Source organism: Stegodyphus dumicola, chromosome X1 (genome assembly GCF_044657685.1).
Source record: "Stegodyphus dumicola isolate Sdum_Otavi_A_Nest chromosome X1, ASM4465768v1".
NCBI classification, from domain to species: domain Eukaryota; kingdom Metazoa; phylum Arthropoda; class Arachnida; order Araneae; family Eresidae; genus Stegodyphus; species Stegodyphus dumicola.
Genome location: NC_140780.1, coordinates 235892371 through 235919533, shown reverse-complemented (window position 1 = coordinate 235919533; position 27163 = coordinate 235892371). Strand labels below are relative to the sequence as shown.

The window sequence follows — 27163 nt, the reverse complement described above, 5'->3', positions numbered from 1 at the left end:
TAATGAGTACCAATAACTACTTCCAAGATACTTCCCAAATAACTTTTCTGAAAGGATAGTAATCATTAGTTGAGCAAAATACGCATAACAATATTCAAAAAGTGGAAAAGTCAGATTCTAATTACGTCATATAATGGCAAGTCAATGGATTCAATTAATGAAACTTCTTCCTACTTTTACTATTATGGTATAAATGCCAGTTGGTTTTGACATTATCCTAGTCACTTAGAATTCTAAATGAAGAATATCAGGAGCCGAAGATTCATTTTACTGAAAATTTCTGTTCATTTATACAACAAAATAATGTTTCGGTAATAATTTAAAAAAATAATTGTATTTCGAGAGTTACTTTGTGAAACTTAATCGCCCAGTTAGTAAGATATATGATTGTTAACCTTAAATCTTAATATTTTTCACAGTGACAACCCTACTGCAGTTATGTTTTTATTTAATTTTCAACTGCATTCAAAAATCTAAAATGAATGTGGTATTTAAGGATTTGTAATACAGCTAAAGACAGAGAAAGACTGTAAAATAACATTATTTTCTTCGTGATTATTCTGTAAGAGTCTTGAAAATTTCTGAAGTTTCACTAATTTTATCGATCACGTTCAACATCTCCCAAATTCTGTCTTCTATCACAGGGTGCGTTGGTTGAACGAGGTGCCTCTTTTTCCTGCGACCTGATGCTGCGGCAAGCTGAGCGGCTGTCGTAGTAGCTCCATTATTCTGCATTATTAGAAAAAGTGTAGACAGTAGATTAGCGTTTAAAGGAATTATAATGGCAAATAGCAGTAGTGGTAGCAACAGCAGTAACAGCAGTGGAATTAAGTTATCATCTTTTTCATGGTGCGAAGGCACATGTATAGGAAAGATGAAACCTTCATGTTCATGAATGTATTTGCGATCACTCATGAAATCATGGAGTTTGGAGTCAAGCCCTAAATAGTCATCGATACTATCCGAGTATTTTCGATACTTCCGATTTTTATTATTGTTATTATATATTTCTTTTTTGGATGACCATACAGGCCATGAAACTCCTTGATCAAGCTTGCGCACATTTTCATTACGTTTTGTGTAATTTACAGAAGGTTTTATAATCCAGTAGCCTTCTGATTTCGCTGAAGATTTAGAAGGTATAAAATCATGAAAAGTATCGTGATCAAACCTTCTTATGACAGACTTTTGTGCACGTCGATCTACGGAGTCATTTGTTTCATTCAAAATCTTTTCTGATACATGAAATGGTAACTGTCGAACATCATAGGTAGAAATTCTAGGCGTAAAATCTTCTCTTCGCATGACCTTTCTTTCAGACTTAGATTTTACTGTTCCATTTACGGGAAAAGAATTTCCTTCGCTGTGGCACACAGCTAATCTGCAAATAATCAATACTAAATAGAAAATCGATGCCAGCTCACAATTTTCCATGCCGCCCCTGGAAAAAAAATAATAAGAGAATATTAAACAAATTAGCAGCAAATAAATGTAATATTGTACAGAAAAGAGTTTCAAAATGAGATAAATTTTAGAAGTAGAATAAAAACTCTCACTGTGTTTTCACTATTGTAAGCGAAACACGACTGTGTTTTGACTGTTGTGTTTCACTTACAACAGTGTTTGCACAAAATATCGAGTTTGTTTTAACTCATAATGCGCATTTACATATTGGATATATAAGAAATAATAGAAGATCATACAGAAACTGAACGCTTAGTGCTTCCTTCTTCATATAAATACACAATCTTGTGTATTTCCAGCAGATGATAATCTTTATTGTGTACAGCAGATGATAATCTTTATTGTGTACAGCAGATGATAATCTTTATTCAAGCATAATTCACATAATGAAGTAATATAAACGTTGAGAAGGGTTTTCGATAATTTCAGATTAACGTTTCGCATTTTTGCAGTATTCAACAAATGGAGCGAAGAGCAGGGCGTAGGGTAGCAGTCACGTTTCTTAGGATACTGTGATAATATCGTCCGGAATGACTGTATAAGAGTTTGAAGTGAACGCCACAGCGGATTACACAACTAGGAACTGGTAAATAATTGACTTTTTTTTCACAGTTGAAAGTTCATCATGCACATTTAAGTTTCACTTTTCTGATAATATAAGTGGAAAGCGGCGCTAGGGTCCATCGTAAATGTTATTCGTCATGATGAGTATTGTCATCTTTCTTATTTTGTTGACCCTGTATAAGTATTAAATCAAGATAATAAAATATGCAAAAATATACTCGCTATCTCTTGAATATGTGCAATTGTTTTACAATAACAGCTTTGTTAATTACGTTCTAAGGGTGTTTTAATGGATATTTTGTTTTATTTCTAATTTCATTGTCTTCGGGTTAGACAATTATACATTGCCCTCCGAAAGCTAAGAAACATCATGTTTTTCAAAGCTACCATTACAAAAATGTCAGTAACGTTTAAATTCACAGTTCATATGCATGACAGTAACGAAATTTAAGAAAATATATGCAAAAATAATAGCTACTACTTTTATTTTATAGAACTGAATACTTATATAGGAGTTGGGGGGAATGCAAAAATTGTAATTTTTTTCACGAGTGCTGATCTTCAGCTGTTATTACAGCTTCGTGGACAATATCCAGGGGAGTCTATCAATGTTCAGGAGAAGTCGCTTTGCCCGATTCGTTGAGGTGGTGGGTGATCGGATGGATGGAAATGGAGATGTCACAAGCTCATGCTGCTAGACGTCTCAATGTCTCTCGTAGTGTGGTCCACCGACTGTGGAATCATTTTGAATTCGAGTATTCTGCGTCTAGAAGACATATTCCAGGCAGACCTGGAGTTACAACACCTGCGAAAGACCGTTATTTAGCCCTTTTGGCCCGAAGGAGGAGTGACATTACTCTGCCTCAACTCATGGCAGATCCTTTAGTGGAAACAAGAACAAAAATCTCAGCTACTACAGTGTGCAGGCGCCTGCGCAATATAAATCTGTGTGCAAGACGACCAGTTGGTAATGTCTCCTTGACCCGAGAACAAAGAGGTTCATGTTTATGTTGGGCAAGAGAACACGTCTCCTCGACCAGCTGACAACGGGCGTCTTTTCTCTTCACAGACGAGTCTAGGTTGGAGAGTGGTTCAGGTCGTCAGCTTATCTGGGAGGAACAACGCACCAGATACAACCAATCCTAACTTGTGCAAAGACACAGTTACAGAGGTGGTGGAATAATAGTTTGGGCTGGGATCTTTTTCGGTGGTCACACTGACCTGCATGTGTTCCATGGAGGAAGTTTGACCGGTGTGAGATATTGAGATGAGATCCTCGATCAATATGTCCGCCCATATGCAACTGCTATTGGTCGTGGGTTTCTTCTGATGGACGACAATGCGCGACCACACCGAGATCGGGTTACTGAAGAATATCTTGAGGGTCACGGTATGGAGCGGATGGAATAGCCAGATCAATCCTCAGACCTGAATCCGACAGAGCATCTTTGGGACTACCTTGGGAGACACGTTGCTGCTTTAGGTCCTCCTCCAAGGTCATTAGATGAGCCTGAACAAGGATTACTCCATGGCTGATCGTTGCTTCCCATTGCACTGACCGACAGCTTAATTGAGAGCATGGAACGTCGCTGCCACCAATATATTGCAGCTAGGGGTGTATACATTCCTTATTAGAACCCATTTTTGTAATGTTACCATCACATTTTAAATCTAAAAACTGGGATGTAGACTAGATTTCTCTGCTAATTGTGAAATTTTTTTGCTGTAATTCATGTTTGTGTTGAACTTTAGAAATATTCTAGGTCACATTCATTAAAGAACTGTTTAGTGAGAATGTCCTGTAAATTTCCTGTTTTTATGTTGCTTCACTCTTAAATTAGACACAAAAAAACTTGCTGTTCCTTAACTTTTGGAGGGCAGTGTATATCAACATTTTGAATTATTCAGTATTTATCATTGCTTAACTGTTAACTCTATTTTACTGCTGAGATAAAACTCCTGAACAGGATGCTTGCAAATGGAATGTATTGCATTGTTTTCTGGAAGCTAGTTAGTGTTTTGCAGAACGTCGTGTACTTTGTGAGTCACTTATGTCTTTATAAAAATTTTAAATAAAAAGAAGTCCGGTTGTTTAAATTGTTATGTTTTCTTATTTACTACCAACCACCAGCTACGTGTTCCCACGTGATTCTCCAAGTATCCACAAAGTGATCACGTGGCTTTGGCCCAGATGTGGCAGAGTAGTTTTGCTGAACTCTGGTCTTTTGTTCCAGGTTCGAAGCTCGGCGTACGGGATGATTGCAGAGGTGTTTTCGTGGTTTTCCCATGTGAATGAGAACACGAATCAGTTTCTCTTAGAATGTACTCCACGAAGGCATCCCTGTCCTTAGGCAGATAGTCATCATGCGCTTTGCCGCATTCAAATAACCAAACTAGCCAGCCTTAAGTGGGATGTTTTTTCTGAACCGTTGGTCATTAACGTGTACGTCCAGCTACAAAAGAGTTTTAAGTGACCCTAATATTTATGTTTCAAAATTTTTAAGTGAAAAAAATTACAAAGAAAAAAAAAAATTTCGTAAGTATTACAATATAAATCTTTTATACGTTTCCTCGGCTCCTATACTTATATTTAAGAAACTTTTATACTCATAAAAAATAAAATGCAGAAAGGGGGACTCCTGTATGACAAAAATTAACTTAGATTTAATTTTGTACACAAAATGAAGGGAGAAATGTTTGCATTTGAGCGCCATTAAAAATAACATTTCAGTTTAGAAAAAGATAGCTGTTGTTAATGCATTCAGTGACGAACATTTCTCTGAGAATTAACGTGATAAGTATTCACTAACATACCTTTCCCCCTTCCCCCACAAAGGAGCTCTCATTCACAGAATCTTTCAGAATCCGTGTTATAGAAAATATTGACAGGCTATGCCTATAGTATTGGTACATAGACAGCTCGTAGCATTACTTACAGAAATTTAAAATTTAAAATATTTCTAGTTTAATGAATTTTTTGGTATGATTATTAGGTTAAAATTCTAAAAAAGAAATAAAATTAAATTGTAAGTAACGTAATTTTGACTTTTGAAAACTGATAAATTACTTACGTAAAATTTTTTTCTGTTTACCAATCGTAACAAAACTGCAAATTAAAGGCTAATACACACTAGTAGATCACAAAAGAATATCTTTGAAGGACATTTAAGGTAAAAAAAAATCACCCCGGAATTTTTCTGGTTTGGTTTATTTGATTTGTGATGTGTTTGTTTGTGGCTTATCCCACCCGATCGACAGTAACATCGGATTCAAGTATGTGACATCAGAGCAAACCCACGAAGTTCATCGCGTCAAGGGGTGAAGACAGTGCCTGTCGTTGCCAAGAACTTTAAGCACCATATATGTGACAGTAAGATTTGCTCAGTTCCGGCCTCAGTTTTGATAGAGAGCATCCCGTGGGGACGGGTCGGAAGGTCTCCCACTCCTCTCTACCTACCATAACCTCTCGAGAGAACTTCCGGCTGCCCACATATTGAGAGTGCCCCCATGCCGCACACAGACACTATACATTTACATGCTCCATGTGCGGCCGAGCGGTAAAGTCGATGAACACTTGTAGTTCGGTCCGAGGTTCAAATCCTGCGAACGGGCTGGCTGCAAGGGCGTTTTCGTGGTTTTCCCCATGTGTAACATGTATACAGGCCAGTTTCCCTTAGAAAGTCCTCCACGAAGGCATCCCTCCCCTTAAGTAGATAGCCCTCGAAGCTTTGCCATAATCTCACACACATGACATGTTCCATGCCTTCTCCGGGATTTCAACCCGAGTCCTTCGGTACGGGAGTCAGCGTAGCTAACCACTATCCCGCTTGTTCGGTCTTTATTTGATTTGATTATGGCAAAGCACGCTAAGGTTGCCTGCCTAAGAGAAGGAATGTTTTCGTGGAGGGCTCCAGTGGAACTGGCTCTTAGTCAAAGCAACGAAACAATGAAAACGTCCATGCAGGTAGCCGTTCGCCTGGAATTGAACCCAGGTCGAAGTACCAGTGTTCAACGACTTTACCATTCAGTCCCTGAATGGTATGCTGTAAGCATAGATGTTGCTAGCTTCTAAAATCAGTATTGCAAGAAAGAAGTTTAAGAAATGGAGAGATACTTAAATCTATTTCATTAGGAGATCTATTGTAATAGTATAAATAACAAAATATGAACTTCATATGAAACAGCTGATATCAAATGCTTATGATCAAAACATCTATTAATAAATAATTGATTTGACTTCCCAATACCTTATTTTATTTGTTTATTTTTTAAGCTCAATTATTTTATGAGCACCATTATAATGTTAGGTAACTTTTTAACTGATTTCAATAACAGATAATTAACTGCATTAATTAACTTTTTTATTAAAAACTACCCTGCACGGTGTATAAAATTCTTAAAATTTCACTTTTCATTTCATTAGTTTTGACGTTTTAAGATCAAAATCGGAAAAGCATTTTTCCCCCAAATCGTAGTATAAAATATATGCAATTTTATGATTCAACAATTTTGAAATTACAGTCAAATTTATTCTGAAGTGCCATTTAACATAAATTATAAAGTAATCGCTCTCAACGTCATTCTCGCACCTTCTCCCTTAAAAATGTTCGCGAATAATATCTCATTCTGTAACATCATTTTAAGTTGTGCTTTTCTCAAATGAATTTTATGAACCTAAAGGTTGGAATAACTGCTTTACCTTAACTCCAGCGTAGAATGTAAAATCTGCAACGGTAATGTACTACTGCTTATAACAGTCTTTACGCATGCATATTTAATGAAATTAAAAATAAATAAAGGTAACATAATTAATATTAAAATATAGTTAATTGTGCGTTAAATTATTATATTCAATAAAATTTCTCTTGTGCTTCATTCCTTTCTTTTTTTCAATACCGAAAACAATAACATTTTCAGACCTTTTGCTGTACATTTAAAATTTGCTTCAGCATAATCAGATAAAAGATAATTAAGAAATAAAATCTGAATTTTTCGTATCAATTTGATAAATGTGAAGATCGAGAATAGCTCTTCACTGTGAATGCAAATACACTATCCGAGTAAAATGAACCTGTTTACTATATATAGATACTGGAAATAATCTGAGAGGGAGAACAAAAATATTTTTCCTAGTTTAAAAATGACAATTACAATTGGCAGCGTCTTGAATAAGGTTATCTGAATATGTGAAAGCACAGAAGAGCAACCTATAAGAGCAAGTATTCTGCCTTCGTTGAGGACTTCCTAAGTGAAACTGGCTCGTATTCAAATCACACTTGGAGTAAACCACCCAAGCAGACAGTCTTTTTACTTGGGTTCAAATCCGAGTCAGTTTACCAGCAGATTTAACCTCTTGGTTACTGGTGGTCATGAGTTGGATAATCCTTTAAAACAAAAACAAAAAACAAAAAAGAAGAAAAGAAATAAAAGAGGGAAGGAACCGTACATTTTTTTTTTTCTATTTATATACATTATATATCTATACATTTAGCTGCTTTCTTGTATTAAATCTTCAAAAAGTATGTGAAAAATTTTAACACATTTGTTCTACGTTTAGTTTGTTGCAGAAATGATTTAACAGTGTATTTTTTTCTCTGGCTAGGAAAGGCGCCATGTTTAGAGTACAAGTGCTTGTGTGCTAACATCTTGGCACATTTTAACATTTTGCAGTGGATATGTGTTTAGTTCATGACAGTAAATGATAAAATAGACAAGTATATGTCTATTTTATTATTATATGTCTATTTTATCATAATTTTTATGCTACTTTATGTATCAACAACATACTTAGTTTTTTTCCCCCAGTTTCACGATATTCGTAGTATAAACAGTAGCATTTTTTATATTGCTGCAAGTGTAAAATATTTTCAATCGGTTTATTTAGAAAAAGTACCTGCATATAAGTGGAGCCTCACAATTCACAATACGCTTTTTCCAAGGGTCAACTATGCAGTGCCATATGATAATTAACAGTAAGTCCATAGGCTCCGACAAAGAGTCACCGTATTGAATAATATGGGATTTTAAATAGCTTAAATTATCACAAAATAAATACACGAACTTTTGGTGAGATTGTCAACTGCATATGATTTTGTCTTATAGTGACTGAACTACCATCCTATCTGTGAAAAGGTGTATAATTGAGTAGTATTTTTAGCCTTATTTATTTACACTGATAGATTTTATCTCTGGTATTTAACACAGATTTCCACTCCATTATCAGCTTCAAAATTCATTAATCAAGTTAAATATTGATGTTCATTATTCATCGGCATGCAACACTTTCGCAAAATTATATCTGAGAAAATAACTGCCAATATTTTCACAGTTGCTGAAAGCTTTAGTATTATTTTTTACACTGTATTCCTTTAGGTAAATAAACAATTTCTCTTAAATAGAATATATTTCTCTCGGGGCAAACGGTGAAGTGATTAAGTCACATACAGTTCCCGGTATTACTAAATCAACACCTACTAAGACGATCTAATCTTCCGTTGTTTGTTCCTGAAATTAAGACTTAAGAACATTTCATTATCCACAAGTCCACAGAGAAATTCTGCGAAAATCTTCCTTCATTAATACCGTCATATTTTATATCCATTTTTAATATTCACCGTTGATAATCTTTAAAACTGCACAATTATTTAACCTGTAGATCATCAAAATACATAATTCGCTGATACTTAATGAGATGAATCCCGACAGTAACAGGTGCAAGATTGCCGTGCATAAAGATACCACAATTTTAGTGTCTATTCAATTAGTAAAACGTGTCCTAAACTTCTATCTTTTTCTACAGCTAAGCGAAATAAAGACTAAGGGAGTAGTTTCCCTTTAGAAATCACTGCTGTATCTTAAAAAGCTGGACAGATGACCATTTCTGATACTATCAGAGGGCCCTGAATAGAGTAAGCGACGCATCTTTTATGAAATCCGTGCAGGAAATCAGAAAATAAATCTTCATCGTTAACGCGCAAATTGCCTCTTAAAGCTCCTTTTCGGAAAAAAAAAAAAAAAAAAGTGTATCAGAATAATGTATTTTATTGAAAGCAATTATATTTTATAATATTTTATTTATAGTTACTAAGGGATATATTTACAATATTTTAATTACTTCCAATAAAGTAGTTGACTGTGAAAGAATATTCAATAAAATACTGCTACGAAATTTTTGAGGACATATTATTTAAATTACTGCCACAGTGACTTCTAATTGTTCCCTTATTTTTCCTGGTGACTGCTGTCACAGCTAGCTGAGTGGTCAGCACACTTAATTGCAATAGAAAGGGACGCAAGCTCGGATTTCGCTAGTAACCTCTTTATTTAAACGTTTTTTTTTTTTTTTTTTTTCACCACCTCTGCGAATTTCAGTTCATCACTTGAAACGTGTTTCCTGTATTTGATCATGAATCATTTTATTCTTATTTTGTGTATTATTACTATTGTTTTCAATTCTAGTTTAAAAACATGCAGTGCACATAGAAATCAGTAATGCAATGTGTAATGATTTATCTGCGCCTCTTATATAAACTATCTTTTTATTTTTACCTCGTTGCGTATTTTCTTCTGTATACAGTTTTACATAAACTGCACAAAGTTTGAACCTCATCCTAAATACAAAAATAAAAAATATACACCAATAATAAATTTACTTATATATTAATTTGTCCGCATCAAAGCCCTCATCTGTTAACTGCTAATAAACATTCTGTTTTAAGCCTGCGAAGATATTTAGTGTCAATAAGTAACAATAAATTTGGTATGATAAATAATGAATTTAAGAAGAATAAAGAACATTATTGTTTAAGATTACCTAAATTTTCGGGTAACCCACTGAATATCTTGTATATTTAAAGAAAAGAAAATATCTAAAAAATATTGCCACCTTTCCTTTTTTAAGCTTACTGTAATCGCTGGGAGTATGCTAAGAAAGTATGTTAATAGAATGAATGCTTTATTTTTTAAACACAGAATTTGGTGGCATTTCAGCTTATAGAGATGAATGATAACTTAGAAGCACTGTAAGGATCTTAAGTTTTACTAACGTTTATTTTATTTTAAATCTTTACTATCACTTCTTATTTTCTACTTCCGGCCAGAATTATAAGCGTGAAGGTTGATAAATTTAAACGTATTGTAGTGTTCACAGTTCTCTGTACTACATACGCTTCCTGTTAATATAAGGCCGATCTTCCACGTTTATTAGTTTAAAGTTAAATTAGAGTTTAGTTTTATTTTTATACTTTTACGTTAGACCCCAAGTAGCGGGTCAGTGTATTCCGAAGTACGGAAGTTATTGTATATAGAGAAAAATAAAGGGTTTTGTATACCCTTCGTGTGTATCATGTCTACTTACCACAATTAGTGAACATAGCTTTAGTAAGCTCTCTGTTCCGAGTCAGGTCCTTGTATGTTCCCGAAGAAAGTAAGAAGGAACATTGAACCTGATAGCACTATAAATCAAAATGTAATATTTTAACATATTTTACACTTTTTGCATAAAAAGACGTATATTTACCATTTTTTATTTCTGTCTTTTGTTGTGAATGTAGCTTTCTCTAGAGTCTATTAAATTAAAATTTGCAATAAACACATTTTATTGAAGAAGCTTTTTTTCTTCTAATTTATATGTGAATTAGAAAATAATTAAATTATAAGACACTTATTGCACAGATTCCTTTACACATACTCCCACACCACACATAAACAAGCAAGCCAAGAGGAGGGGGGGACAAAAAAAAGAGCTATTACAAAAATATGAAGTTGATTTTATTATATGGTGGATGGCGTTTCAAATCATTCGGTTCTCTTACTATACATTTGAAAATAATTTTATAAATCTTACTTAGCATTAAAACTTATTTATGCGTATAATAACTGTTTAATCCTATTATGCTGCCTGGTTAAATTGAAACAAAATTTCATAATAAGACGAACCAAGGGTGACATTCTTTTTAGCAGACTATCAAATAGCACTTTGCACTTGCAGACTTCTACAAGGTGTGGCTATTAATTTCCAGGACTGCTCTAATAACACCAGTCAGATGATGTCAAAAATGTAACCTTTTAATATGTTTCGAAGTAATCCCCATCTGCCATAGTACACTTCTATGCTCGGCTGTATAAATTGTGGAAACAACTTTTAAAGTTCTCTTTCGGAAGGCTCTTCAATGTCAACGTCACGATCTTCTTGATGTCTTCAACATCCACAAAGCGTGTTCCTTTGATCGCAGTTTTGAGTTTAGGAATGTTCGGTCATACTCTCTTGACTTGGTCCCCGCAGACTTCTTTTGTTTCCCAAACTCAAAACTGTGATCAAAAGAACACGCTTTGTGGATGTTGAAGACATCAAGAAGAACATGACGTCGACATTGAAGAGCCTTCCGAAAGAGGACTTTATAAGTTGTTTCCGCAACTTATACAGCCGAGCACAAAATTGTGTTACGACCGATGGGGATTACTTCCAAACATATTAAAAGGTTAAGTTTTTCTCATCATCTGTTCTGGTGTTACTAGAGCAGTCCTGAAAATTAATAGCCACACCTTGTATGAGTGTTACACGATTTTTTCTCTTCATTAATTCTATTGGTTAAAATTTACTTCGCTCGCGTCTTCGTTTGGACGACTTTCTCTCGACGACGCGCGGTTCGTTTTCCGATTTACTTGGCCAGCATAGTGTCCACGCACTTTTGAGTTGTGGCCCGTCAGCGGCTGAACGGTAAAATATCTGAACAGTAACTATTTTACCTTGGTTTCATTGCAGGCGAATATGCTGGCTGCATCGGCGTTTTTCGTGGTTTTGCCCTGTGTGTAACGTGGATAGGAGCCAGTTCCCCTTAAAACGTTTTCTACGAAGGCATCCCTTTCCCTCAGGCAGGTAGCCCTGGTATTCTTTACCATAATCAAATAACCCAAACCAAACCAACCTGATAAAAAGAGTACCTTATTCACCAAAATGGGAAAATAAGTTCCCGGAATCGGGAAATTTAATCAGCCGATGTTTAACATGCAACGAGTTTAATTTTTAGCTTGTTTTGTTTATGAAATTTCCCATGTCAAACGATTCAATACCTTTCTTTCTCTAAAATATTTAGCATTTTCAAATCGGAATTAACTGGAAAAGAAAAATTAGTATTTGAGTTAATTATACATTTGATTTTCAAGCCGAGTTCAGACCCCGTGATATCGTTCCTTCGTTACATTTTTTTCTCATAAAACATTGGACATTTTTAACTTTCCTTCAAGATGAAAAAACGTTGTAGTTTCTTTTCGACACATTTCACTCTCCTATGCTCTTTATTAGGTTTTCCTCTAAAATGTTAGCCATATTTAACTTACCATTAACAAAAAATAAAGCAATAAGTTTCCTTCTTTTTTCTCTCCCCCTCCCAACTCAATAACGAATTTTGCATACTGAGAAAAAAATGTAAAAATAGACACCAAATAAATCATATTACTTATCGGTCAGCAAGGTATTTGGAGATGCAATATAAAATGCTGCAGGGTATAAAAAGGTCTTCATGCCGATAATTGGCTTCATTTATTGTAGGATTTTCTTTCCTCGCTTTGCATTTCATATACTGTTAGGCTGAAGAACTAATTTTTATCATATGGTACAATAGATAATTAACTACAGTCAGGGCCAGTGCTAGGGTTTATGGTGCCCGGCTGGGAGTTCAGAAGTGGAGTCTTTCACAAATTTTTAACTTTCTTTGCATATTATAAAATATTTTAGGATGGTAAAGCAATAAAAATTTTATTTTCAAAGCAATCTATTTCTTAAATTATGGAGGGATTTCTTTTAAATGACTAATTCAACATATATAAAATTGTCAATTCTTAGTCTTGCTTTTCACTACAGACTTTTGGTACAGACTTTTCTTATTGTCATCTATATGACTTAATTTTTAACATTAAAGTTAATTTTTTGATTAGCAGCACCCGCCATCGGCAGAGTAGATAAAACAGCTAAATACTGGTAGCTTTTTGTCCTGAGCTCTGATCACAGCGAAAAGGTCATCTCCATCGGATTCTCGAGGCTTTCGTATGTGAAATGTAAATAAGGATCGGTTTCCCATAGAAAACTTTTTTTTTAAATCGAACGGCGGGCACTTACCTTTTTTCAGCACTGGCCCCTCCTAAGGCCAGAAGTGGTGGCCATTTTATTGTGAAGGCACTTAATAGGCGGCCACCGTTACCTCCTATGACAGGACAGACAAATTACATTGATGCCTTCTCCGGGATTCGAATCCGGGCCCTTCGGTACAGCAGTCGGCTCCCTTAGCCATTATACCGCCTAGGCGACTTTCATAGAAAACTCTACACTAAGGCTCGTTTCTTCTTCAGACACGTAAGACCCACCGAGCGGTGAAGTCGCTGGACACTGGTAGTTCGGTCCGGGGGTCGAATCCCGGCGAACGGGCTGGCTGCATGGGCGTTTTCGTGGTTTTCCCCATGTGTAACGTGTATACGAACCACTTTCCCTTAGAAATCCCTCCCCTTAAGCTCATAGCCCTTGAGGCTTTGCCACAATCATATAACACCAAACCTTCAGGCAGGTAGTACTCACGTGCTTTTCTTAAATCAGTGCTCCAATTTAGTTCATAACGGATTTTTCCTTTTCTTTCCGGTTTTAAGCTTAAATTTTTGAAAAACATTTTTGTTTCATTTATTAATTTTACATTATTATTTAACACTTGTGCAATAAAACAATAAATCTGTGTTTTTAAGAAATTAGATATATAAAAATACGAATTCAAGTGTAATACAGATCGCGAGTTTTTAAAAGCGATAACCCCTTCTAGGATAACCACCGACGATTAAAAGTGATTTTGATCGTTGTTTCGGAGACGTGATGCCCGTAGCGGTGTTTATTTATGTATTCAGAAATACTGGTTACTTCCAAAGATGGTCAGCTTAGAGAGTTAATCGCTTGTCTATTTTTTGTACAATTTTGATATTAAAAAAAAAAGCTGATTTCGATCTAACAAGGTAAAAAAATACTAAAAGCTATTTTATAAATCTGAAACAAGTAAACAAAATGAACGAATGTTTATACATAGCGCTATTACAACGTATTATTCAGAATATTTATACAATATCTTCCCCAAGACATCAATTTTTTATTAGCTGTCACGGACATTTTGAGCTCATCTACATATTCTGATTAATATTTCTTCAAAATTTTCATATAGATGAGCAGAACAGAAATATACACCTATATACTGTACAAATTCAGCTGCGTAGATCAAAAACATGATTAGTAGTGCATTACGTTATATGGATTATCTTGAATGCTTTATACGACGCATTATGCTGCTCACTGTGCTCAGAAAGTAAAAACTCTAGCAATTTCACAAAATTCAGTAAGCAGCAGCGCACGCATGAAACTTAGAAAGAAGGTTGCACGTGAAGTAGCTTATTTAAAAACACACATTGATAAACAACAGATGTTAAAACACTATAGAAAGGCTGTTAATTATGTTTTTAAATGATATTTGATGAAGCAGAGCTATTTTACGATTTTCCGGAATTATAATGTCTCTTTCAAAGACTGCAGATACTCGAGCCTTAGAGCAAAATGTTTAAATAATAAACGAATGTTAATTTGCATTATCCACCCATTCTTGAATTTCAGTATGCACTTACTATATATATTACTTTTGATTACGAACATATTTGTATTCAGTCACATGCACAATAATGTACGGAAGAGGATATATGTACTTTTTATCAGTACGAACTAAGTAACACAGAAAAATTCCAAAACATTCCATTGATTTGAAAATAAATTACATTAAAATAAGTTTCTAAATACATATGTGTTAGGCATTTAAACTATATCTATAAACAACTACATTTGGCGAAAGAGTGTTCTTCTGACAAACAATGCCGTCTTAAACAACATTATTCTGAAATCATTTAATAGTTCAACAAAGCGGGTAGTAACTTAAACCTGATTAGTATTGTTTTTCAGCTCAATGAATTCGTCAAATAACATTGTATAATCATATCCAGCGCAGCTAGTTTTGTAATAACTCTTACTTCTACATGTCAGAGATTTTCTACAAAAAATTGTTATTCTTAATTCTTGATGATTCAATGTAAAAAAATGCTCTGAAATTCTTAGATAAGTCAATTAAATAATTTTAAATTATTGCATAGTTTTCTAGAGAAATTTTAATACTATATAGTTTAGCTTTTGTTGTGGCTGGAAATAATTTTGCTTTCACTAAGTAAACTACGCCTGAGATCGTTCCGATGCTAAACTGAGATCTGAATACGAAGCGCAGTTGTAAACCCTATCTCCTAAATTACAGACCAATATTTTATATTTATTTTTAATTAGTTGAGGAAGCACATAAGTGGGCTACTTTTCCGTTAAGAAGCAAACAGCACCTTAATGCCAATATACTAGTTTTGACAGTACCGTTACACAAAAACTACAAATAAGCATAAAGGTGCTGTCACTGCTGAGCCAATGCAGGTACTGTAGAATTGTGTTTCCACATTGTGCGAGACATGTGAATTTCCATAAAGGAGCCGTGATTTTATTTCATCTCTTGTTTAAGAAAGTGATTAGAAATGCAAATTAAAATCCTACTTGATAACAATGCCCCGACATAAAAGTTCCACACATCATAGTACATATAATCCCTTAAGTTCAAGGGAAATCCAGTTGAAGGGATTCCCAATTAAACATGATAATAATGAGAAAAATGTGAACGACGTCTACGATTAATATAAAATCATGGTTAATCTCAGTTGAGCTAAACACACACAGGAAGGAGGAATAACGTATATTATAATTAACAGAAAGATATATTATGCGTTCCCCCGTGTTATGGAAATTGTAACCCAAGCCTTATATTCTAAATTCTGTTTAACCCTTTGCGGCACAGTGTGTCCGGTCTGGACACACCTAAAATTTCCTTCTGTACGCACAGAAAAATTGAATGAAAAAGGATTAATAGGTTACTACAGGTTACTCTGAACCTTCTTTATTTATAGTAGATGGCAGCTCAACACAAACCAGTCCATATATTTTAGCCATGTTTAGTTTTTTAAGACCCTCATTTTTCAAAGAAATCTTCCAGATTTTTTTAGGGTATAAAAGGAATTGTTTGAAAATAAATTTCTATGTTATTTTTTTGGCTGTATACTAATCTCCTTATTCTATATCAGTTTTAAATTTTTACCTTGAAATCTTGCCTACAATCAAACGGCGAACCCTAGGTGCCGATAATCTAGGACAACTGAGAGTTTGTATTCTTTGTTTCTCCGCATCTCATCGTTCAGTTTATTGACAATGCTCGTTTCAGCACACTTTTCGAAGCTCTATTCAATCAGTGTGCCACTTTTGGCACACCCACAGAATTAAAACGATAGGTGCTATCTTCACAAAATTTTGCTTGTGTAGTCCTTTAGGCCTAATTAGACTGCCTACTTTTTTTTTTTTATTTTTAATCAAAACTCCAACTTTAAAAGGTAGCGTGGTGGAAAGGGTTAAAGAAAAAGGTTAGTTAACCTTCTCAACGCTCAATCTTTGTTCTTAGATAAATCGATAATTCGCTTCACGTCCATTAGGGTTATTAGACTAAAATAACATAACTAAATCAAGTTAAAAAAACAAATTTATAAATTTAATATATATTTCAGACTGATAGAACACCGATAGATTTCACTCCCCCAAAATGTTAACAACTAGTTTGTGTAAAAAGTGTACTTTTGTTAAATGTATTAAATAATATTAATATATTACTTATATTAATGTATGAATAATTAATTTAAATAAAAAAACTGATGTCTTATTGAATAAATAAATCGCAATAAGTGGAACAACAAATCAACTAAAATTCTGCTTTCAAACCAGACACAAATGCTTTCGTCTCCTGCTCATTTCATGATGTTCGTCATTTATTGCAATAAGTACTGAAAATGAAGTGAACACTCCAAATGAAATTAAGCTTCGCTTATAAGGAAGGTTTGCCAACCCTAAATTCGGATCGTTTAAAAAAATTGTATGTAAATAACCTCAGCTATAAATGCTTAGCGATAAAAATTAGCTGCTAAAATCCTGCTGTAATTATATAAAACATAGGTAAAATGTAATAATATTTGGCAATGCAGAGTTATTCGGTGATTTTGCACTATTTTAAAATGCTATTTTGAGTCCCCAGATGATCGATTCTTGGAAAGAAAATATAAAATAATGAATGAACGAATAATACGCATCACCTTAATTTGTATGTATTTACTCATATATATGAGTTTCATTTGTTTATATTTTATTTATTTGCCATGGTTAGCAGCGTTATTTGTTAAGTCAATGTTTCCTCTATCTTTTACGATAGTTCAGCAAGAAGATATAGTATACGTGCTTTTTATGAACGCTAACCATCTAGATCAAATATACGAATGGAATTTACGATTCCAAAAATACAGCCAGAATTCAGCGAAAACTTTTTATAGAAAGAATCTTTACTGTAAACTCGTACTATGTAAAGGATATGCGTTTCATGTAATTAATTAGTACGGTTACTGGTTAAATGTATGGTATACATGAGATACAATAAAGAAATGATCAAAATGATAAGGTTAACTTATTCGATTAAAGAAATGTGAAATTAAAACCTAAAAGTTATAAATACCTAAAAAAATATACAAATACAGAAAAATAAATAAAGAAGAGAAATTCAATTAAATTTAATAAATAATGTTTTCATGTATTTCCAATTTTGGGGTTGTTTCATTTTTAATACTGTATATATCAGTTGCTATAATTGTTTTTAATTTAGGATCATAAATACTGTTATATCATATTAGGTACTTATTTCAAATATTGTGACCGAGTAACTAAAGCTGCGAAAAAGTGACATTTCGTCTCGAGCCTCGTTTTCTGAGGCCGAAAATGCTTGTAGACTTGTGTTTACCTGCATTTCCTAGCATGTAACTGGACAATGAGACGATGTATTTTAGAAAGTCTCCCACGCAAGCATCCCATTTCTTAGATATATAAAGCCCTTGCATGCTTTTCCGTAACAGATTAATCAACTAGTCATCTAATAAAGATTAAAAAAATTAAATGACCATATTAATCTTTATTTTCGTTACTTTGTTAGTAGTACCTAATTCACCAACAGCTTGCCTATGGCTGAATAAACCATGAATGACTTGCAGTTTCATATAGAGCAGTTTTTCTTGGTCAATTCCACATGCAATGCACACCATGTTGCCATTAATGACTAGACATCCGTTAATATTGTCTGTGTATCATCCATGTATATTATGATCCAATAAAAGACCTCCTTACATGTATATCAGCTATTGATATGGAAATAAACACATAACGCCAGCTGAGTGAGGTTAAATGTGTAGCACAGTTATCGCTTTCCACTGATTCCGTAATTATATCCGTGAGATTTCTGTAAAGTTTCAGATATCATGTGAAAAATGTTTGTTACCCATCGATTACTGTGGTCTAAAGCACCGTCGCTAGTTTACACTAGATTCAATGATAAAACATCTTGGAAAATAACGCGTCAGGTCAACCCGTTTCACCAAGAAAATCTTTTTTCTTATCGACCTCCTGTATCTTTAAACCCTTAACGGTTCTCGTTCCATGCTTTAGCCATGCTCAGCTCTTAATTATTCAGCCTTTCTTAATGAAATTGTGTGGATGTAATTGCTGTCTTCAGCAAAGGTACTCCAAAGGCCTATGCCTTGGCCTTGGTCCTTCTACGAAGGCAGCGTCCTAAGGCTGTTCATTATGTTTTAACTTAAACAATTATTTAGAATTAGGGGTAATAATATACGCTTATAAAATATGATTTAGGTATATTATTCTTAGCAAGTCATTTGTTGCATATGCTGACGTCATGGCATAATCGACAAATGATTTCCTGAGGATAATTTAGCCGAAAAGAGCAATTAATTTTGCATTAAAGAACAAATTTTTCGTACTCTGAATTCTGATACTACATACAACAACTACCACTTTTTGCTTTAAAGAATTAGACTACCGATTTCAAGAATCGAACTGAAGGTTAATCTAAGCAGTTAGAAAATGTTAACTGACAAGTAATAGACTTCTAAAACTCTTTCTCGCTATGATTTTCGACAAAGAACTTTTGATGCAATAAAGAGGCGGAGGAAAATCATCAGTATAATCAAGCAAAAATAAGTAAGAAATATAAGGAAGTATCAGGAAAATTTTTAAAAAATTGTTTTTTAATGTCATATGATTGCAAATACTTGGAATGGAATTTCATATGCCAGTATTTTTAATTGTTTATGAAAAAGCAGGAATTTTAAGAAGATTCTGCTGATGACTGATTAAATAATTAATGAATTGAAAGAGAAGAAAAGGCCTTCTCTCCTAATTTTTTCCCCCTCCAATGGCAGATTGTGAACAATTACAAATGTAACCTAGTCCATTAATCTATACAAGTCCGGATGAGGTGGTCTCTTTATTATGGAGGTACCTAGGGACGGACAGTTACAACCATGCCTTCTCTGGGATTCGAACCCAGGCCCTTCGGCATCACAGTCAGCTTCCCTGACCACCATACCGACTGGGCGGCTTCCCTCTTAAGTTTGATTCCTCCAAACTTCCAAAAGAGAAGCATAACTTGAAACTGTATAAGAAATAAAACATGTTGCCAAAGAAAGCGAAAATGAAATAGGTGATGCATCACTGGAGTTCCATGAGTGACCGAGGGAATATGATATTAAACACTGATCGTTCTCTGGAGGCTTGAATGCCGGCGAACGTGTTGATTGCACGAGTGTTTTCATGTTTTTTTTTTTTTTTTTTTTTTTTTAGTTTTTTGTTTTCCCTCATGGGGAAAAGTTAGGAAGACGAAGGCATCTCTTCCATCAGCAGAAATCCTGCGACTGATTTGCAATAAGTTTTATAAGGTTATTATTATTTTGTATTAACCAGTTATTTATAATTTCAGCGTTTACTATAACTTCTTTCCGTTTCCTCACCAGAAATGTAACAGTTAAAGAGTATTTAAGCTGACGTTTTGGGATTGTAAAGCAGTGTGTGTTTCAGGCTCTCGAGGCCACTTTACTTAGCTGTGATAAGTTTCTAATTATTCAATTTTGCGTTATTTGCCGCCGTCATTTAAATTGATACACCGGTTGGGGTTTTCTGAGCCAGCTTAAATATAATTGTGTAGTCCTCGACTACTAGTCCGCATTTTAAATTTGAATTGACTGTTACTTTATTTTCATCACCACAAGTGATGGTGAATGTTTTTAAGCGCAAGACGTGCTCTTTTGTTGAAATTCTGTTTAATGAAAAAGTTGTCTTAAATCTTAAATCTTCTTCACAGTTGTTACTTTAGACAAAGCGATAGTTTCGCTCTACATCTGTTAAGAGTTTGGATCTAATTTATGCTCCCAAAGCAAGTCACACTCTACAAGTTAACCAAAAGGCATGAAAAAGGCAAGAAATCACTGTTAGCGAAAGAATCGAGAGAGGCATTAAGCATTCTGAGAAGATTTCTTGGAAACCTGGAAGAGCGACTGAAAAGTGTAGCGCTTTTTAAGGACGGAGATGTTAAATAGTCTTCTGAAAGCTATACTGCATCAGATGAACTGAGAAAAGATTTTTCTCGTTCTCTGCAACTAACTGATATTTCCAGTATGTAAAACCTAACATGTAAATTATTTGAGTAACTCATTTCTTTTAATTAGTTTAATTTGATTCTGACATGTCTATGAACTTCCTTATTAAAATAAATGGAAATTATTAGATAAGTCCAATCCAATACAGTTTCACAGTTTTCCACCCGTAGTTTATCGAAGATACACTACTTCTACGAGTTATTCTAAAATACGCTACTAATACAAGTGTTTAAAACCACTTGTATTAGTAGTGCATTTTAGAATATTTGCAGTAGAGTATTATAAACACGCAATATAGAACAGTAACATTAATAATTGCATAAAACCAACAGTAATATAAGTTGCAAATTAGTATAAAAATACTATAACAGTAATAAATTACCTCGATTATAAGAATCAAAATGACAGTTACAAATGGGATTCTTACAAGAGGTATCTATTGTACTTTTAATTTTCGGATCAGTTACAGCATCTGTATCTATGTTATGGAAACTAACTAATTTATATTTTCCTTTTATTCTAACTGTGTTAGAATGGCAGGGATGTTTACAATATAAGAAGGCAAACAAGGTAATGTAGTAACCAAATAGATTAAAACAGATATATTCTGCAGAATTGCTGAATATATGATGCTGAATACACATAACTTGTATTTAGCATCTTTTAAATCAGAAACAAGACCCTGAATGAAGTTGATAAAATTTGTACTATAATTAACTACCTCAGAATAATAGAAGTAGAATAAATTCGATCTGACAAACCGAATATTGGAAAAAATTCAGTGAACGTGGAAAAAGGCTGATATATATCAAAATATTTAAATATAACCAAACAAAACAAAAAAGATAGGTTATTCCGAAATGAAATTGATAGCTTATAAAATATGGGATGATTAAGAAAATTTCTTCCACTTCTAATAGCTAAATCTAAGGCATGAACCTTTCAAAGCTGATATTTCCACTCTAACATACAAACTTATCTCACGTGAATAAAGACGAGTTCTCTTACATAAAACTGTCCAAAGAGAAAAAAAAAATAATAATAAAAGGTAATCAGGAGAATGGGGGTGGTGAGATGGAACTTCAGCATCCTTTTCTGTAAATTCATGCTTGCAGCATGTGATCTGACATTCTTATCAATTTCAATAAAGCTTTTTCTGTTGAAGAATGTTTAGTTTTCAGTTTTAAACGGTCACCTTCTAAATCATTAGCATTTGACTCTAAAATGCTATTGCACTAAGTCTTAGAAAGCGAATAAAGAATTAATTTGGTCGAGTGCTACCAAACTCTAAGAATAACTTGGTTCTTATGAGAAGTAGGTTTTTTAGAGGAAAAAACTGAGCAGTTTCAGTCCCGTCTAATCACTATGCTGAACTTTTTTCATTTCTATAAAAGATTAATTTTTGATCACATGCCATTATCCATTCAAAAAAATCTGAGGTGGACACCATGTGACCTCCTTATATGGCCTATTAAATTACACATTTTTTTCTGCATTTCACTTAAAAGTATTTCCCCGAATTTCATTACAGATAAACTTCTCATTCAATTAATTCAGTTCTCACTTCGAGAGAAATCAAAAATACATAAAACTTCAAAACTTCTTCATTAAAAAAATTGAAAAAAAATCAGAAAAACATAAAATACCAATTACAGTTAAAAAAACAATTTTTACAATTAAAATTAGAGTTTCTATGCAAAAACAAGCAATTCGGCCGGCGGTCAAGAAGGCAGATTTTTTGGTGCACAAAACTGAAAGTTTACTTTTGGTCCCACTCGGCAGAAAGACATTGAAGGTGCGGAAACTAACTTAGATCACTATTCTACTGAGTTTCAAATGCAAACAAATAGCGGTGCATTAAGCTTAACTCGCCACTTAAAGTTTTAAATTGTTAATAATTCTACAACAATTGCATGAAGATTAACAAAAGGTATAAAACCTTAACAGGAACATAAAAACTACAAAATTCAAACACTTCTGAAGCAAAAAAAAAAAAAAAAAAAAAAAAATGCACAATTTACCAACATATAGGAATAAAAAAACTAAGCTCACCGAGCCAGGTAACAGAGTGGGAATATATATATATATATATATATATATATATATATATAAGCGAATCATTTATAATGAGAAAACTTTTCATATACCATCTCCAAGGAACAGAAATTCAATTAAAACCACGAAAAATTTTTAAAAAATTTTAGTCAGAGTTTTAAGTAGATTTTTAAATTAGTATTTTCTAAACCTCTATTGCTTTAAAAACATAAAACTCTGTAAAGAAAAATCCTTAATTGTAAAAAAAAAAAAAAAAAAAAAAAAGCGCAAAATCAAAAGTAATATATATATATATATATATATTTACGATTGGTGCATTCGATTGCAACGGAAACGGGAGGTGCACAACTACGTGTTACAGCAGCCCCATACACAAAATTCCTACTCGTTCTACGGCTACTCGTTCTTCAGTTATGCGACATACATACATACGTACGTACGTATAGATGTAAAAAAATAAAAATCTCTACTAAATGCATTTTAAATCTTTTGCAATCCCTTTTGGCAAAAACAATCCATTACTCTGTCCGTACTTATAGATGTCAACAAAAACATCGTTCAAATGGCTTCGAAAGCGATTGAAACTGATAATTTCGTTGAAATAAGATACCCGAAATCTTTCACAATTACAATACTTCCTTTACTTAGTACAAGGAAGTAAAAAAATGGTCTTTTCTTAGTTGTTGTTTTTGTTGTTCCTCCGCAGAAGCAGCGGAGACCCCCCCACTTCAAATTTGCAGGCATAAAGCATTTTTTCCCATTCTTTTCGTTCCTTAATGCAAAGAAATACACCCTTCAGTCAACGGCCATACCATGCTGAAAGTACTGGTTCTCGTCCGATCTATACCCTTCATCCTCATTTCTGACGGCCGGGAGTTGCTCTTAAGCGTTCAGCGGGAGATTGCTTGAATCAGTGCATTAGTTTATTGTCCCAACTCCGAGATGCTGCCTAGGATACAGCACAGTGATACTACACGCCCAGCGAACGTTAAAAATAGTCAAGGTTTATGCGGGAATTAAACTCTCCTTCCCTGTATTAAAACTGATAGTCTCTATAGGCTTTATATCTTCCAGGTGACGTTTTTCCATACACCGGTTAAAGAAATTTCACGTCATTTGACTCCTCGAAGTACTCCTCGAATTAGCATCTACCAGTTTGTTCAGGTGATCATACCAATATTCGAAGGCTATGTAGTGCATCTTCGAAATTCCGATCTGCGAACCTAAACTTCACAAAAATGTTTGCACTTTTCTTTCTTTAGTTGCATCCTTATCAAATACTGTGCTGTATTTGAAGTTTGCTTTCTAATAGCCAAAAATGGTACAACCAGAAACTGCAAAGTTTTTCATGATTTTCTTCAAGTGTAACTAAGTACAAGTCAGTTTCCTTTCAAAAATATTTCTGTTTAGGCAAATAGCTAGCTTTGGTGGGCTTGACCTTAATTAAGTAACCATCCAATCTATATATCGATCTACATATGCAGCTCAATACCTCCTTGTAAATTTATAGAACATAAGAAGAATATTTATAGAACTTAATATCTATATAACTTAATTTATAGAACTTCAGAAATCAAACCGCATTTCTTCATTGTGAATAATTTGCCGTTGCGAAGCTAAGAAATCAATCCTTTAGTGAAAAGTTAGCATATCTCGAAATAGACGACAATATATCCAAAATGAAGTTGCATAGTTATACAAAATTATAACAGGCATATTGAATAAACGCAAGAATGCTGAAAATTGTTTTGATACCCCAATATGTGATCATAAGAACCGTAGGATAATTTAAGGAAGGAGAAAATGAATGATTTCCTTTAACGTAAAAAATAAGATGACTGAAATTTTTAAACTACTTTGGCTCTTTGGATATAGTTTGCATATCAGATCGGTTAAAAAGAAATTTTCAAATTAGTTAAATATAATGAACACTTTCAGGAAATACTGACTCATTGCAAATTCATTTCAAGTTAAATTTATGAAACTCGAGGTGTATTATTATTTCACATACTGTACTTTCCAAATTTGCTCAAGTTACAGAACAGAAAGAAATTATAGATTTAAAGTTTGCAGTGCAGCAAAGAATAACTAATCTTTATTACCTTAAAATAGAAAACTGTAATTACTATGCAACTCTTACAAAAATTTTAATAGAAAGTTATCTGACAAAACTTATCACTCATTGTAAAAATTTAAAAATCCCAGCAAACGTAAAACAGCTTCTGTGGATTACTTATTAGTTTCTAATTCCACACCGACGATTAAAGAGGTAAGAATGTTGCTAGTTCGAAACCGCTTATTTGAATTTTTCCAGTTTTCAACAGCCATAACATCCGTATGATGAGTATGAATTTTTCCAGTTTTCAGCAGGCATAATATCCACGTGATGAATACGAATTTTTCCAGTTTTCAACAGGCATAATATCCGCATGAAGAATATGAGTTTTTCCAGTTTATAACAGGCATAATATACTCATGATGACTATCTGCACGACATATTGTATAGATTACTCGATTTCACATTCAGTGCAGCTAAATTTAATAAAATGAACCTATAAGATCTAACCTTCTTTACTATCATACAAAGCGTCTAAATCTCAAGTCTAGCCAGGCGACTTTTCACACAGGCGTGAAAAGTAACACAACACATGAAGGGTGGAAAAAGCCATTTTTTATTTATCATAACTCTTTAACAGACATCGTGCTCACAAAAATGCTGACTACTTGCGGTGAAAACTTAAGGCAAGTTTAACAATAAATTCGAGTACTAGACTTCATAATTTAATTTAACCGCTGGCTGACTAAGGCTGACTCAGCTATCTACACTGGCAATAGACTAACTAAACGGCCAGAATACATAGCGCCGCTGCCAAGTTAACAGCTGGAAATTTGGTTTATTTTATGTGAGTACGGGAAAACCTCGAGAGCTATTTGCCTAATGGGATGGAGGCCTTCGTGGACTTTTTAAAGTAACAGGCTCATATACACATGAAGAAAACCACGAAAACGCTCAGTTCGTTCGCGGGATTCGAACCTCGAATCGAAAAACCAGGGTCCAGCGATTTTACCGCTCGGCCGCCGGTGCGCCTGATAGCGGGAGGGCAAAATAACAACGTGCGCTATTAGCGAAATCACGCTGTGTCTAAACCATTCATGTCAACCGTTTAAATACTCTCCTTCACCCGTTTAATTTGCATTCTGGCGAGGAAGTGCAAAGGAAAATAGAAAATTCGGGAAACGTACCAAAATTAAAATAACTGGTTAGTAAACTAAGGGAAACCCTAAAAGCCATAAAGAATGATAATTACAGATTAATTCAGTAACTAAATCAACAATAAAATAATGCATGAAATTAATTATAAAGCGATGCAATGTTTCAACAATTTTACGGATAGCAGAACCTATGTTACACACAGCCAAAAAATTAATAGCGAAAGCTTTAAAGGAGTAATTTCAAAATTTTAAACCGTAAGAGAGCCAAGTTAAAGGAAACAAATCTACTGCAACGGAAAACTACTGTTTTGTTTTGCTTTTTGTTTTTTAAACAAAGCAAAATGAAATCGATAGATCAGTCAATGATTTATCGCCTTCTAAAGTATTTTCTATAGTAGGCTTCTTATCGCATTCTAAAGTATTTTCTAAGGGGCAAAAATACTAGCTCTTTTTTTAAATTAACAGATTTATAATATAACTAGAAATCAGTACATTAACATTAGGATAGACTACATGTAGCAAGTTACTGGATTTCAATGCTGAACAAAATTTCTAGTCATTACATGCTTGCCAGAACACTGAATACTGAGGTGACTTAAAAATATTATTCCATCTTATCAAAACAGAACAGATAAAACATACCTTAGTTATCAATCAGATTTAGTAATTAATAATCCTTCTTTCTTCAGAATGGGTAGAGCATTCAGTGTAACTGTATTCAAATATTGAATCATACATGAGATTGGCGAATTGATGAAACGTATGTTTTGAATGAACATTAAATAAATGGACTTTCATAGTTTAAACATCCTTAAATGCTGGAAGCGCATCTGCGTATGCAGTTTTGTCAAATTTCTACTAAGTTCTATCTTTTTGTATCAGGCTGACGCAAATAATGATTTTCTTTACTAACAGATGCGGTTGGTCGCAAAACCAACCCCACCCTATAATAATAAGTATGTTTTAAGAATTCAGGTGAAATGCGTAGAATGGAGAAGAAAATATTTTTTTTTTCCCTGAAGCTTTTTATGTCAACCTTCTATACCATCTCGAGGTCTAAGTACTTGATGAACAATTAACTAAGAACAATTAAGGTTTGTGGAAGCTACAGCTTCAAAAACTCGTCCACTGTATCCGATAAGGATGCGTGCGTCTTATCAATGAGCTTGTTGAAGCGACACTCAGTGTAATGAATGAGTAACAGGAAGTATCTTATCCTCACGTTTCCTGA

The 27163-nt window shown here is 33.9% G+C and overlaps 1 protein-coding gene across 1 annotated transcript; it reads right to left on the bottom strand.

Moving 5' to 3' along the window:
* Nucleotides 1-264: 264 nt before the first annotated feature.
* On the bottom strand, nt 265-27163 carry LOC118200358 (uncharacterized). The gene is made up of 2 exons (XM_035372320.2): nt 26575-27163; nt 265-1441 (listed from the first exon to the last, which is right to left on the bottom strand). Exon 2 carries the CDS (start codon nt 1432-1434, stop codon nt 556-558), a length of 879 nt encoding a protein of 292 aa, XP_035228211.2. The 5' UTR covers nt 1435-1441; nt 26575-27163; the 3' UTR covers nt 265-555.

Coding starts and splice junctions, on each gene's coding strand:
- LOC118200358 (XM_035372320.2), bottom strand. CDS start 1,434: ATGGAAAATTGTGAGCTGGCATCGATTTTCTATTTAGTATTGATTATT.